The 13,200-nt window shown below is 46.1% G+C and overlaps 1 protein-coding gene across 1 annotated transcript; it reads left to right on the top strand.

Annotated features, from left to right (window-relative positions):
• The first annotated feature begins 3,118 nt into the window (after positions 1-3,118).
• Positions 3,119-10,718, top strand: LOC142906049 (dual specificity tyrosine-phosphorylation-regulated kinase 2-like). The gene is made up of 8 exons (XM_076053450.1): positions 3,119-3,415; positions 5,572-5,708; positions 5,879-6,004; positions 6,720-6,852; positions 7,674-7,755; positions 8,196-9,389; positions 9,560-9,677; positions 10,099-10,718. The coding sequence occupies exons 2-6, from the start codon at positions 5,572-5,574 to the stop codon at positions 8,375-8,377; spliced, it is 660 nt and encodes a 219-aa protein (XP_075909565.1). The 5' UTR covers positions 3,119-3,415; the 3' UTR covers positions 8,378-9,389; positions 9,560-9,677; positions 10,099-10,718.
• Positions 10,719-13,200: the final 2,482 nt, after the last annotated feature.

Genomic DNA, 13,200 nt, shown 5'->3' with positions numbered 1-13,200 from the left:
GGTAACGTTAGTGATGGTGATGATGGTTGAGGTGATGTTAGTGATGGTGATGATGGTTGAGGTGATGTTAGTGATGGTGGTTGTGGTGATGTTAGTGATGGTGGTTGTTGAGGTGACGTTAGCGATGGTGATTATTGTTGAGGTCATGTCAGTGATGGTGATGATGGTTGAGGTGACGTTAGTGATGGTGATGATGGTTGAGGTAACGTTAGTGATGGTGATGATGGTTGAGGTGACGTTAGTGATGGTGATGATGGTTGAAGTGACGTTAGCGATGGTGATGATGGTTGAGGTGATGTTAGTGATGGTGATGACGGTTGAGGCGATGTTAGTTTTGGTGATGTTGTTGAGGTAATGTTAGTGATGGTGATGATTGTTGAGGTGACGTTAGTGATGGTGATGGTTGTTGAGGTGACGTTAGTGATGGTTGTTGAGGTGACGTTAGTGATGGTGATGATTGTTGAGGTAACGTTAGTGACGGTGCTGTTGTTGAGATGACGTTAGTGACGGTGATGTTGTTGAGGTGACTTTAGTGATGGCGATGATTGTTGAGGTAACGTTAGTGATGGTGATGATGGTTGAGGTGACGTTAATGATGGTGATGATTGTTGAGGTGACGTTAGTGACGGTGATGGTTGTTGAGGTGACGTTAGTGACGGTGATGGTTGTTGAGGTGATGTTAGTGATGGTGATGATGGTTGAGGTCATGCTAGTGATGGTGATGATTGTTGAGGTGACGTTAGTGATGGTGATGATTATGGTGACGTTAGTGATGGTTGTTGAGGTAATGTTAGTGATGGTGATCATGATTGACGTGATGTTAGTGATGGTGATGATTGTTGAGGTGACGTTGGTGATGGTGATGGTTGAGGTGATGTTAGTGATGGTGATGATGGTTGAGGTGATGTTAGTGATGGTGATGATGGTTGAGGTGATGTTAGTGATGGTGGTTGTTGTTGAGGTGACGTTAGTGATGGTGATGATGGTTGAGGTGATGTTAGTGATGGTGATGATGGTTGAGGTAACGTTAGTGATGGTCATGATGGTTGAGGTAACGTTAGTGATGGTGATGATGGTTGAGGTGATGTTAGTGATGGTGATGATGGTTGAGGTGATGTAAGTGATGGTGGTTGTGGTGATGTTAGTGATGGTGGTTGTTGAGGTGACGTTAGCGATGGTGATTATTGTTGAGGTCATGTCAGTGATGGTGATGATGGTTGAGGCGATGTTAGTGTTGGTGATGTTTTTGAGGTAATGTTAGTGATGGTGATGATTGTTGAGGTGACGTTAGTGATGGTGATGTTGTTGAGGTGATGTTAGTGATGGTGATGATGGTTGAGGTGACGTTAGTGATAGTGATGTTGTTGAGGTAATGTTAGTGATGGAGATGGTTGAGGTGACGTTAGTGATGGTGATGATGGTTGAGGTGACTTTAGTGATAGTGATGTTGTTGAGGTGATGTTAAGGATGGTGATGATGGTTGAGGTGATGTTAGTGATGGTGATGATGGTTGAGGTGACGTTAGTCATGGTGCTGGTTGAGGTGATGTTAGTGATGGTGATGATGGTTGAGGTGATGTTAGTGATGGTGATGATGGTTGAGGTAGTGTTAGTGATGGTGGTTGTTGTTGAGGTGACGTTAGTGATGTTGATGAGGTGACGTTAGTGATGTTGATGATGGTTGAGGTGATGTTAGTGATGGTGATGATGGTTGAGGTGATGTTAGTGATGGTGATGATGGTTGAGGTGATGTTAGTGATGGTGGTTGTGGTGATGTTAGTGATGGTGGTTGTTGAGGTGACGTTAGCGATGGTGATTATTGTTGAGGTCATGTCAGTGATGGTGATGATGGTTGAGGTGATGTTAGTGTTGGTGATGTTGTTGAGGTGATGTTAGTGATGGTGTTTGCTGAGGTGACGTTAGTGATGGTGATGATTGTTGACGTGACGTTAGTGATGGTGATTGTCGAGGTGACGTTAGTGATGGTGATGATGGTTGAGGTGACGTTAGTGATAGTGATGTTGTTGAGGTAATGTTAGTAATGGTGATGATGGTTGAGGTGACGTTAGTGATGGTGATGATTGTTGAGGTGACGTTAGTGATGGTGATGATGGTTGAGGTGATGTTGAGGTGATGTTAGTGATGGCTGATGGTTAAGGTGATGTTAGTGATGGTGATGATGGTTGAGGTGATGTTAGTGTTGGTGACGTTAATGATGGTGATGTTGTTGAGGTGATGTTAGTGATGGTGATGATGGTTGAGGTAACGTTAGTGATGGTGATGTTGTTTGAGGTGATGTTAGTGATGGTGATGATGGTTGAGGTAACGTTAATGATGGTGATGATGTTTGAGGTGATGTTAGTGATGGTGATGATTGTTGAGGTAACGTTAGTGATGGTGATGTTGTTTGAGGTGATGTTAGTGTTGGTGATGATGTTTGAGGAGATGTTAGTGATGGTGATGTTTGAGGTGATGTTAGTGATGGTGATGATTGTTGAGGTGATGTTAGTGTTGGTCATGTTAGTGATGGTGATGATGTTTGAGGTGATGTTAGTGATGGTGATGATTGTTGAGGTAATGTTAGTGATGGTGATGATGGTTAACGTGACGTTAGTGATGGCGAGGATGGTGGTGGTTCAAGATGATGGTAAAAACAATGACTATTCTAACGAGAATTACCAGGCCGAGATGATGATGATGACGACGTAGATAACCATCGTCGATCTGATGAGGGTGATGGAGGTGACGTAAGAGAGAGGATGGTGGTGGTGATGGTGATGCTACCCTCATCCTCACTTTCCTAGGCCCCAGCACCCGGCGGCTGCTGCTGCTACTGTAGCGGCTGCAGGGTGGGTGACGCTCAGCAGGACGAGGCGAGAGACGACGAGGGTTGAGGAGGAGATATTAGAAGGATGAGGGTTGATGAGGAAGATCGGAGGGAGGATGAGGAAGATCGGAGGGAGGATGAGGAGGGTTGTGATGCAGGGAGGATGAGGGTTGTGTTGCATGGAGGAGGGTTGTGTTGCAGGGAGGATGAGGAGGGAGGGTGAGGAGAGGCCCAGAGGGAGGTGAAAGGATGAGGATGAGTGAGGAGCTAGGAGGATGAGGAGGTAGGGGGATGAGTGAGGAGGCAGGGGGATGAGGAGGGTGGAGCAGGCCCCAAGTGCCTCCTGCTGCTGGCTGTGTCCGCCATGAACCACGCGCTGAGGGGGCGGGGAGAAAAAAAGGGGGCGGGGCTTCAGAGGGAGGCGGAAGCCGCTTCCGGTGGGGGCGGAGCTTTAGCTGGCTGATGCGTCACCGTGACGTCACTGTGACGACATACGAATTGGACAACGGAGGGAGCACGCGCGCGTCGGAGCTCAACGATTCTAGAGCGTCTTTGTCGAACTTTAAGACGAATATTTCGACTTGCAAAGGTAATAAACTTAATTATTTACTTACGTTCACGTCTGCTGCATAGAGCTGTACTAAACGTAATTAAAAAACGAAATTCAACAACAAAATATTTTCGTGGATGGCGAGCTGTCTCTTCTAAGGGTAAACAATGTTAATATTAAATTTTGATTTAAAGCTTTCGTGACTGCAGGGATTCATATTCTTGGTTCTTTCGGTAAAGTCACCACGTAGAAGGGAAACAATAAAATAATAAAAATATGAAACAATTGAATTCTCACGACGTTTCGACTGCAACACAAGCAATCATCATCAGGTGTGAAAACCACAGCAAGAAAATTAGATCTATATCTCGATTTTTTCAAAATTTCTTGTGGTTTTCCCAACTGATGATGATTGCTTGTGTTGCAGTCGAAACGTCGTGAGAATTTTATTGTTATATATTTTTATTGTTTCCCTTCTACGTGACTTTACCGAAAGAACCAAGAATAATGTTAATATTAGTGTAAGTAGCGGCTCACGTTAATGTCCATCGTATGTTCGTGTGTATTTCACACGCGTGTGTATCGCGTGTGCACAACTGCTGCATAGACATAATAGGTGAGTGGGGTTTTGGTGTTCACTATGAGTGCTGTAGCAGCTTCGTGTTAAACCAACTCTTGAGTTCTTGTGATGGTGGAGATAATGGTTTGAGATGGAGCAAGCAATACATTTTGATTTTGAGATAGAGTCATATAGAATAGAGATACAAGCAAGAGGGGAATGGGAGATGTACATAGGAGATATTGGTCGAGGTAGGAACATTGGAATAAGAGATATATCGCAATATGAGAGATATAGAGCGAGTAAAATAGGTCTAGATTTGAAGCTTTCGTGACTGCAAGAATTCATACTCTTTGGTTTTTTCGGTAAAAATGAAAAGAACTAAATTTAGTTGTTTTCATTTATTTTATTTCATTGATTTTTTTACCTACGTGACTTTACCGAAAAAAAACAGTATAAAATAAGTCTAAGAGATGTGAATATACGTGATTATATAATACATTAGCGATGTGCAAGACAGTGCAATAACACGAGATGAAATCAAATAAAAGCAATAGGTGAGAGAGAGACAAGAGGAAGATACGCAGTGAGAAGGGGATAAGGAAAAAAAGACAGACTCAGGGGGATGAGAGGAGATGCAGATGAGAAAACGGATGAAGGGATATGAAACAGGTGATGCAAACAAGAGAAAAAGACTTACGGAAATGAGCTAAGGGATACAAAAGAGATAGACATCTGGTGAGATGCAGAGGCGCACAGAGATTAGCTGAGATATAGACACGCGACAGAGATCTATTGTGATGAAAAGATATGCAATTAGAGAGACATGAGTAGATAAGAGGTACAGACAAGAGAAAGATATACAGTGGTATGACAGAAAGGAGATGAAAATAGAGACGCAGGGTGGTTCGATAAGAGACAGATACGATTTAGAGATCTATTGAGATAAAAAGAGATGAAAGATAGATACATCGGGAGATGAGAGGCAGGAGATAGACAAGAGACAGACATGAAGGGAGAGGCCAGAATAGATAAAAATGAGAGAACCAGAGTGAAATTACAGAGGAGATGCTCTCCAGAGCTCACTCTGGTCCAGGTCTTTGCACCAGCAGTGGCATGAGCAACAAATTGCAAGGCAGCACCTTCACCTTGTTCTAATAAAAACATCACCATGATCAGCCATGATCGATCCGCACCTGGATTAAGCCCCCCAGAATCCTCCACCATCTCTCACATTCCAGACATGCAATAAAATCCACCTCACGTCTGCACGCCATCTGATGCAACGCTCCATCTCCCCCGGTAGACGCCCTCTTGGAAGCGTTTTCTTAATTAATTGCTGCTCCGTCATCATTCCTGACCATCTGCCATGATCCCTTGGCAGGTCAGTTGAGGTGGGGAGAGCACTTGGTTGAGCGCTGGTTAATTGATGTTATCAGTGTTTCTTTGCTCCACACAAATGCTCACAAACCTCCATGTGGCATTGAAGAAAGTTGCATAAATTCCACGTTGCTTTCATAGGGACCTTGCAGTCTCTCCATAGCACTCTGTGGAACGAGAGTCAACTGGCAACCATCCGGACCGCTACCTGCACTCGCTGATTGCATGCTCTTCTGCACCCCTCTCCCGTGACCAGATGGCGCCCGAGATCATCAAGAATCGCTACGAGGTCTTGAACATGTTGGGTGAGGGATCCTATGGCCAAGTGTTCAGGTGTTTCGACCTCAAGGAAATGAAGGAGGTTGCACTGAAGGTGTCCGACAACACTGTTTGGTGAGACCGAGTGGCGATCCGTGCGACGACTTGCATTCAGAAACTCTTGTGTGTCGCCGCAACACTAACACGCGTGCCTCCACCAGGAAGGCACACGATAAGCATTTGGTTTAACTGATAACACCGTAGACGACGTTTTTATTTTTACTCGTGTTTATGTCTTTGCGCAGTTTGACAAAGCAGAACAAGTACCGTGAGGCCGTCTTCCTGAAGCAGCTGAAGAACAGCAGCATCATCCGGTTCGAGGAAGAATTTGTCATCGAATTCGAACATTTCTTGGTCCTTGAGTACATGAGGTAAGGATAACACTGAGTCCACCGACACCGTCGCGTTGACAGGCTGTGTACGAATACTAGCTTGACACCTGCTTGAGCCTCATGCTCGATCATCGACAAAGCCACGTGGCGTTGCTTTGTTGTGATCTCAGAGTTGGCATTCATCTATGGGTTACTAAAGCACGTGGTGACAGTCCAGTCTCGCTGATCCTTTCACAGCCGGTCCTGTCTATTCTGAGGACCCGGCAATGCCCTCTTGTGGTAGAGTCTCGATATTTCGCGCGACGGAATGTAGGTTCTGTACGCGGGATCACACACGCGACATGGCTGCTGCCGTCTCGTGGCAACAACTTGTAAAGACAATAAAGCACACTGTGACCAGGGTCATGGACTTCAGTAATGTTCTGAATATTGTCACCAAAAACTAACCCGACCAAGTTGGCAAAATTTACTTTAAAATATGGCTGCCTGCAGGGTTACGTAGATGGAAAAAAAAGCGCACAGCCGTGGAAGGGCCAATCCTCCTGCTGCGCAGCACGTTGTGGTCATTGCCCTGTATCGTTAAGCCATTTAAACCATCACCGAGTGCGCATGGCATCACTACAGCTCCAATGCCTTTCCTCCCCCTCATGGAGTTTCACTCCTCGTCGTGCGTGTACGCGATGTGCCAGCGACTTTGCAAGCGAGGCTGTGTATGCGACTACATGGCACTCTGTGCTGTGTGTGCTGTTTTTAGCAAGGGAAGCCTTTGGGAGGTGTTTAAGAAAGGAGCCTTGCCTCTGGCCAATGTCCGGCGCTACGCCCGGTCCGTGTTGAAAGGTCTGAAGTTCCTAAAGAAGAAAGGCGTGGTGCATGCAGACATCAAGGCGGTGAGTGTTGAGAATTGTGCTCGGCAGGTCCGAGTGAGGGACGCTGCCGCGGTGGAATGATCAGAGCACAGAGGTTGTAAAACAAGAGGTCACTGGTTCGATTCGATCTCTCATGGTGCGGCAGTTGGAAGTTTTCTAATTTCCCCCCCTCATCCCCCTCCCTCCTATGTGCACCGTGCAATGCGAATGAGTCCATCACTGTCGAATGTGTGGAGTAAAATGTGGGTACTCTCACTTTTTCAAGTCAGCATGGCAGCGTTGGCCAAACACCCACTAGAGGGGCTGTCCAGAGCCACGTTCAGTCGAGGCTCTTCTGCCAGCAATTGCCCTATCAAGCAATTGCAGGGCTGTGCCTTCAATTTTTAAGGCAGTCTATGCCCTTATGCACCTCTGGCCCCCCAGTGCCACGTGGTAGCCAGTTTAGTTCTGGTCACAGCCACCTACCACAGTTGAGCTTCTCTTATCCACAATCCTAATTCATGTGGCTCCAATGATCCCTGGGAACTGTATGACATACAACAAACGATTGTACCCAACCCACTTTTTCCTATTGTCCGTAAAGTTTTACAGCATTACAATATTCACGTGAAGTGTCTTACAGTTATCGAACTTTGTCATGGATAACCTCATGTTAAAATTCTGTTCGTGTTGGATCATCCTCACGAGAGTTATCACGCCCCCTTCCATTTACAGCCACGTGGACAGAGCTAATGTGTGGACACTTTCAGCCTTAGTTCCACACAGACAGTGATCATCTCAATGGGCTCTCATCTGGTTAAATACAGAATGTAATGTGCAGCTGTTTTCATGTTTTATTTTAGGCTAACATCCTCGTCAAAGACCACGAGATGGGGACAATCAAGCTGGCTGACTTCGGATTGAGTTTCTTCGAGAATGAGCTGGGTAATATACAATTCACGTATCTTGATACAAAGTGTACTAACGTTCTTTTATATCTTCCGACAGAACGTGTTATCTGAAATGTGTCTCAGGTTAAAAATAAATGTTAGCCATTTAGCGGTAGCGGGGGTCTCGTCTACCTTGACCCGGCAATGCTCTCGCATGGCTTGCCTGAATATTTCACGCGACCCAAAGTAGCTTTTGATTGCGGGACCACACACACACGCTGTGTCTGCTGCCATTTCGTGGTGGCAACAACATCTGGATGAAGACAAACAGTGCACTTTGAGGAACCAGGGTTCACGGCTCCGTAGCATTTTGAAAATGTTCAACCTGATCCCAGTTGGCTGAATTAATGCATTTAAAAAGTGGCTGACTGCAGCGGGTGATGTACAGCTGTAAAAGGGTGAATGATTGACTCCTTCCTTCTCATTCCTCTGCAGTCGACCACCTCTTTTCTACCCAAGGGTACCGGGCCCCCGAGGTTCTGCTGAACCTACGGGTTGGCACGCCGCTCGACATGTGGTCTGCCGGCTGCATCTTCGCAGAGCTGTCCACTGGGCAACAGCTGCTGCCATGCTACAGCGACTTGCACGAGATCGTGGGCATCACGGAGGTAACGTGACGTCGGCCTACGAAGTCGCTCAGTGTAGCTGCCGTGTGTGTGGATATTGGCACCGTGCCTTTGACGGGTTGTTGTTGCAGTTGGAGCTCGCGTTGGTGGCTCAGCGGTAGAGTGACCGGCCGGCAATATAAGGTTTAGAGTTACCATGCCCATCATCCCTCTGGGGTTGATAAAATTAGTACTACGTGGGGGAAGTCAACAGTGGTTGTCATATGGATGGACCCACCCCTGCCACAGCAATGTAGATATCTCTTTTTACCACTGTCTCAGGGCTGTAAACGTGAGATTAGTTAAGATCCTGGTTGAGGATTGAATCGCCTCACCATCACTGTCAGGTTGATAAGATAAGTACAACTATTCATAATAACGATTTTTTTTAATTGCCAAATTGCCCGATGATGCTGGATGTAATTACCAGCAAAACGTCGTACTCAAAAATGGTAAATGTTGTGGATTCACTCTTCAACACACCGGTGGGCTAAGGTAGTGAACTACTTGTCTTTTGTCAACGTGACACTTTTTTTACTGATTGGCCATGTCGGGTGGTGGAGGGTTACGACAAATTCATTAATAACGCGATCTCACCCAAAAACATTTATTATGAATAATATTGATCGCGAAAGCCTACGTGTTAGGTACCACTATGTTGGGAAGTGAACAGTGGTTGTCATATGGCTGGACCTACCCCTGTCACAGGAATGTGGATTGTTTTTCTACTGCTGTTTCAGGGCGACTACAAACGGGAGATGAGCACTTCCTCAATGTTCATTTGAGCAGGAATCCACTTTTAGCTCACGTGACATTATAGACAGCTCGACTCTATACGCCTTCAATTTATTCCTCAATAGTTAATGAATTAATCAATAGGATGTACTCATAAAGCCAATACATGAAGAAGTATCTTCTTAACCCCTCCAGTAGCATAACAACAAATGTTCCATCTGCTTTCAGATTCTGGGCAAACCTCCGCGCGAGATGCTCACCGCTTCGCCAAAATGTTACGAGTATTTCGGTGAGCAATCTGCACGCGGTGATTCGTAAAGTTGTGATGTCGCAGTGTGACACCCCTCAGCCGACTGTACAGCGAAGTGAAAGACATTGATTTTCCAACACACGCTTCAGCTTTAAACGATAATAATAATCTGAATCACTCACGTCGTGTTTTGGTTGTCCCTGGTACAGACGTATGTGGGAGGCTCAACTGGGCATGTCGCAAGCACAAGACTCACCGTTGCCCACTCAACCAGTTTCTGGGGTCCAGGGACTTGGGGTTCTTGGACTTCATCAACTCCATTCTTTGGTAAGTGTCGCATCAGCTGAGTTTCTGCCAACTTCTTCAGCAAACCCAAGTCAGTTTCAATATGTGCCCTTCCAGCAGTACACGTCTTTGCCATGGTCCCATCACTTGCCTCAAGCAGCGTGAGCTATTATAAACGTAAGGGCACCATGCATTGGGCAGATAAAACGTGACCCACAGATCTACGTACAATTGCAGGAGGACCTCTCTGTGCCTTCTACATCTTCATTGTAGTTAATATTAGTTCGACCCCATATCCCGTCATTACATGAAATCATTGTCTTTTGCCTCGGATATGCCATTGGAGACCTGCACCGCATTTTTTGCGCACGAACGAGGCCAAAGATGAAATCGCCCCTCATGCCGAATGTCCTCATGGCTACTTGTCTCTCTGTCTCACGGCAACTCGTCTCTCTGTCCGCAGCTGGAACCCAGACACGCGCTGCACGCCGGCGAGTGCTCTCAAGCACTCGTGGATGAACACCACCCCAGCGCCGGCACCCGAGCATCATGTGGCACTAGTGTTCAACGCCGACCCTGACTGTGGTCACCTTTCATCTTCCATGTTTGGTTCCCTCACGAGCTGCAGTGGTGCCTGTTCAATTCATTGCACCATGAGCAGCGGCAGCAGCAGCAACACTGAGAGCACAAAGGCAATGGAAATGAGGGACGGCGATTCCATCAAGGCAATGGAAATGGTGTGCGAGGGCGATTCCATCGAGGCAATGGAAGTGGACGAGAGCGATTCCATTGAGGCAATGGAAGTGGACGAGAGCGATTCCGTTGATACAATGGAAGTGTGCGAGGGCGATTCCTTTGATTCAATGGAAGTGTGCGAGGGCGATTCCTTTGATACAATGCAAGTGTCCGAGGACGATTCCATTGATACAATGGAAGTGTGCGAGGGCGATTCCTTTGATACAATGGAAGTGTCCGAGGGTGATTCCATTGATACAATGGAAGTGTGCGAGGACGATTCCGTTGATACAATGGAAGTGTACAAGGGCGAATCCATTGATACAATGGGAGTGTACAAGGATGAATCCATTGATACAATGGGAGAGTGCGAGGGCGATTCCATTGATACAATGGAAGTGTGCGCGGGCGCTTCCATTGATACAATGGGAGTGTGCGAGGACGATTCCATTGATACATTGGGAGTGTACAAGGGCGAATCCATTGATACAATGGGAATGTACAAGGGCGAATCCATTGATACATTGGGAGTGTACAAGGACGAATCCATTGATACAATGGGAGTGTACAAGGGCGAATCCATTGATACATTGGGAGTGTACAAGGGCGAATCCGTTAATACAATGGGAGTGTACAAGGGTGAATCCATTGATACAATGGGAGTGTACAAGGGAGAATCCATTGATACAATGGGAGTGTACAAGGGCGAATCCGTTAATACAATTGGAGTGTGCGAGGGCGATTCCATTGATACAATGGGAGTGTACAAGGGCGATTCCATTGATACAATGGGAGTGTGCGAGGGCGATTCCATTGATACAATGAGAGTGTGCGAGGGAGATTCCATTGATACATTGGAAGTGTTCGAGGGCGAATCCATTGATACAATGGGAGTGTGCGAGGGCGAATCCATTGATACATTGGAAGTGTGCGAGGGCGATTCCATTGATACAATGGGAGTGTACAAGGGCGATTCCATTGATACAATGGGAGTGTGCGAGGGCGATTCCATTGATACAATGAGAGTGTGCGAGGGCGATTCCATTGATATATTGGAAGTGTTCGAGGGCGAATCCATTGATACAATGGGAGTGTGCGAGGGCGAATCCATTGATACATTGGAAGTGTGCGAGGGCGATTCCATTGATGCAACGGAAGCAAGTGAATGTCATTCCCTTGCCTCACTCAAAACCTACACCAAGAGCGGTCAGCCTCTGCACGCCATGGAAGTGGGAGAGAGTGAGAGCAATCAGAGCCAGTCCATTGCCTCAAAGGAAATCAGCGCGGACAACGATCCATCTCTGGATGCCAAGGGATTGGATGCTCATATCGAGGGAGTGGGAGAGAGCCAATTCGGAGCAGATCGGCCTCGGGATACCGCGGGTTCGGTCGTCTCCATCAAGGCGGAGGGAGAGGCTTCGGGGAGCCATGGGGTTGCCTCGCTGGGAGATGACGACGCCCCAGCGACGGTGAAGACGGAGGAGGGGGCGAGCAACGAGGAGAGCGACGAGGAGAGGCCGGAGGAGGAGCGCGACGAGGAGAGGCCGAAGGAGGAGAGCGACGAGGAGAGGCCGAAGGAGGAGATCGACGAGGAGAGGCGGGAGGAGCTCACAGAGTCCCATTGCCGCGCGCGTCCCAGCAGGAGGGGGTGGCTGCGCCGCTTTGGAACCGCGCTCCGGCGCCTTTGCTGCTGTGGGGGAACCGTGGAGAGGGACTAATTTTGTACCCGGATTATTTATACATTTTATACTTCATAATTATTTGTAATTATTAATATTTATATTATATGTACGGGGGAAGTCCTTAACTTACCAACGGGATACATTCCTTAGACCCGTTATAAAATGTGATGATGTTCAATTAAAAAAAAGATAAACATTGTTAAACTCATTATGAGACCTTTGGCAGTAACAAGATATAGGAATAGGTTTAACCCGTTTTAACTGGCACAAAAACTGACACCTTTATTCAAGGCATCATGTCTGCAATAACCACAACACAAGCAGTCAAAATGCAAACAAAAAAAACAACTCTGATAATAATATGCAGTGTCCTTGAATTTGATTGGTCCACACCCGAGACGGCTTTTCTTAGAGCCTAGTCTCCATTGGTGTTGGTTTTTGTGCCAGTTAAAAGGGTAAAACCTATTCCTATATATTGTTAAACTCATAAATATGGAATATTGTACATTTGCCTGTAATACTGTGATAAGTATTGTATAATAATAATAAACTTAATTGCGCGCCCGGGTTATTTATACTTATAATTACTTTTTATAATAATTACTTTTACATATAACATAGATCTTAACGAACGGTATTGTGCTTAACATCGTTATTGTGTGTTGTTGCTTTTGCAATATGTTTATAAATGTATTGTTGATACTGACTTTGGCTACCGCGTGGTTTTGGACACTACTGCTGCCAATGGTAGCGCTGCTCGGTCACCCGCTCAGACGGCACAGCTGCGACTCACAACTTTCCCGAGTTCCTTAACACAAGGGAAAGGTGAAGCTGCATGCCAATTTGATAAACGCACGCTCATGGTGATGCATTTACCCATTAAAATACAATTTCGTGACCATTTTCATACGTATCACTCAATACTTTGCTATCCACCGAGAAATATTTGCCACCCACGGTATAATTCACGACTTAAATTTTGATTTAAAGCTTTCGTGACTGCAAGGATCCATCTTCTTTGGTTCTTTCGGTAAAGTCAGGTAGAATGAGAATAAAATAATAAATTGATAAAATAAAATAACACAATAAAATTCTCACGACGTTTCGGCCACAACACAAGCGGACTTCATCAGGTGAAGGGACGAGAT

The sequence above is a fragment of the Petromyzon marinus genome, chromosome 61 (genome assembly GCF_048934315.1).
Source record: "Petromyzon marinus isolate PM22_M1 ecotype Great Lakes invasive population chromosome 61, UKy_Petmar_22M1.pri1.0, whole genome shotgun sequence".
Classification (NCBI taxonomy): domain Eukaryota; kingdom Metazoa; phylum Chordata; class Hyperoartia; order Petromyzontiformes; family Petromyzontidae; genus Petromyzon; species Petromyzon marinus.
Note: the sequence above shows the minus strand (reverse complement) of the source record. Positions and strands in the feature narration are given on the sequence as shown.

Coding starts and splice junctions, on each gene's coding strand:
- LOC142906049 (XM_076053450.1), top strand. CDS start 5,572: ATGGCGCCCGAGATCATCAAGAATCGCTACGAGGTCTTGAACATGTTG. Junction 5,709..5,878: donor GTGTCCGACAACACTGTTTG/GTGAGACCGAGT, acceptor GTCTTTGCGCAG/TTTGACAAAGCAGAACAAGT. Junction 6,005..6,719: donor TTGGTCCTTGAGTACATGAG/GTAAGGATAACA, acceptor TGCTGTTTTTAG/CAAGGGAAGCCTTTGGGAGG.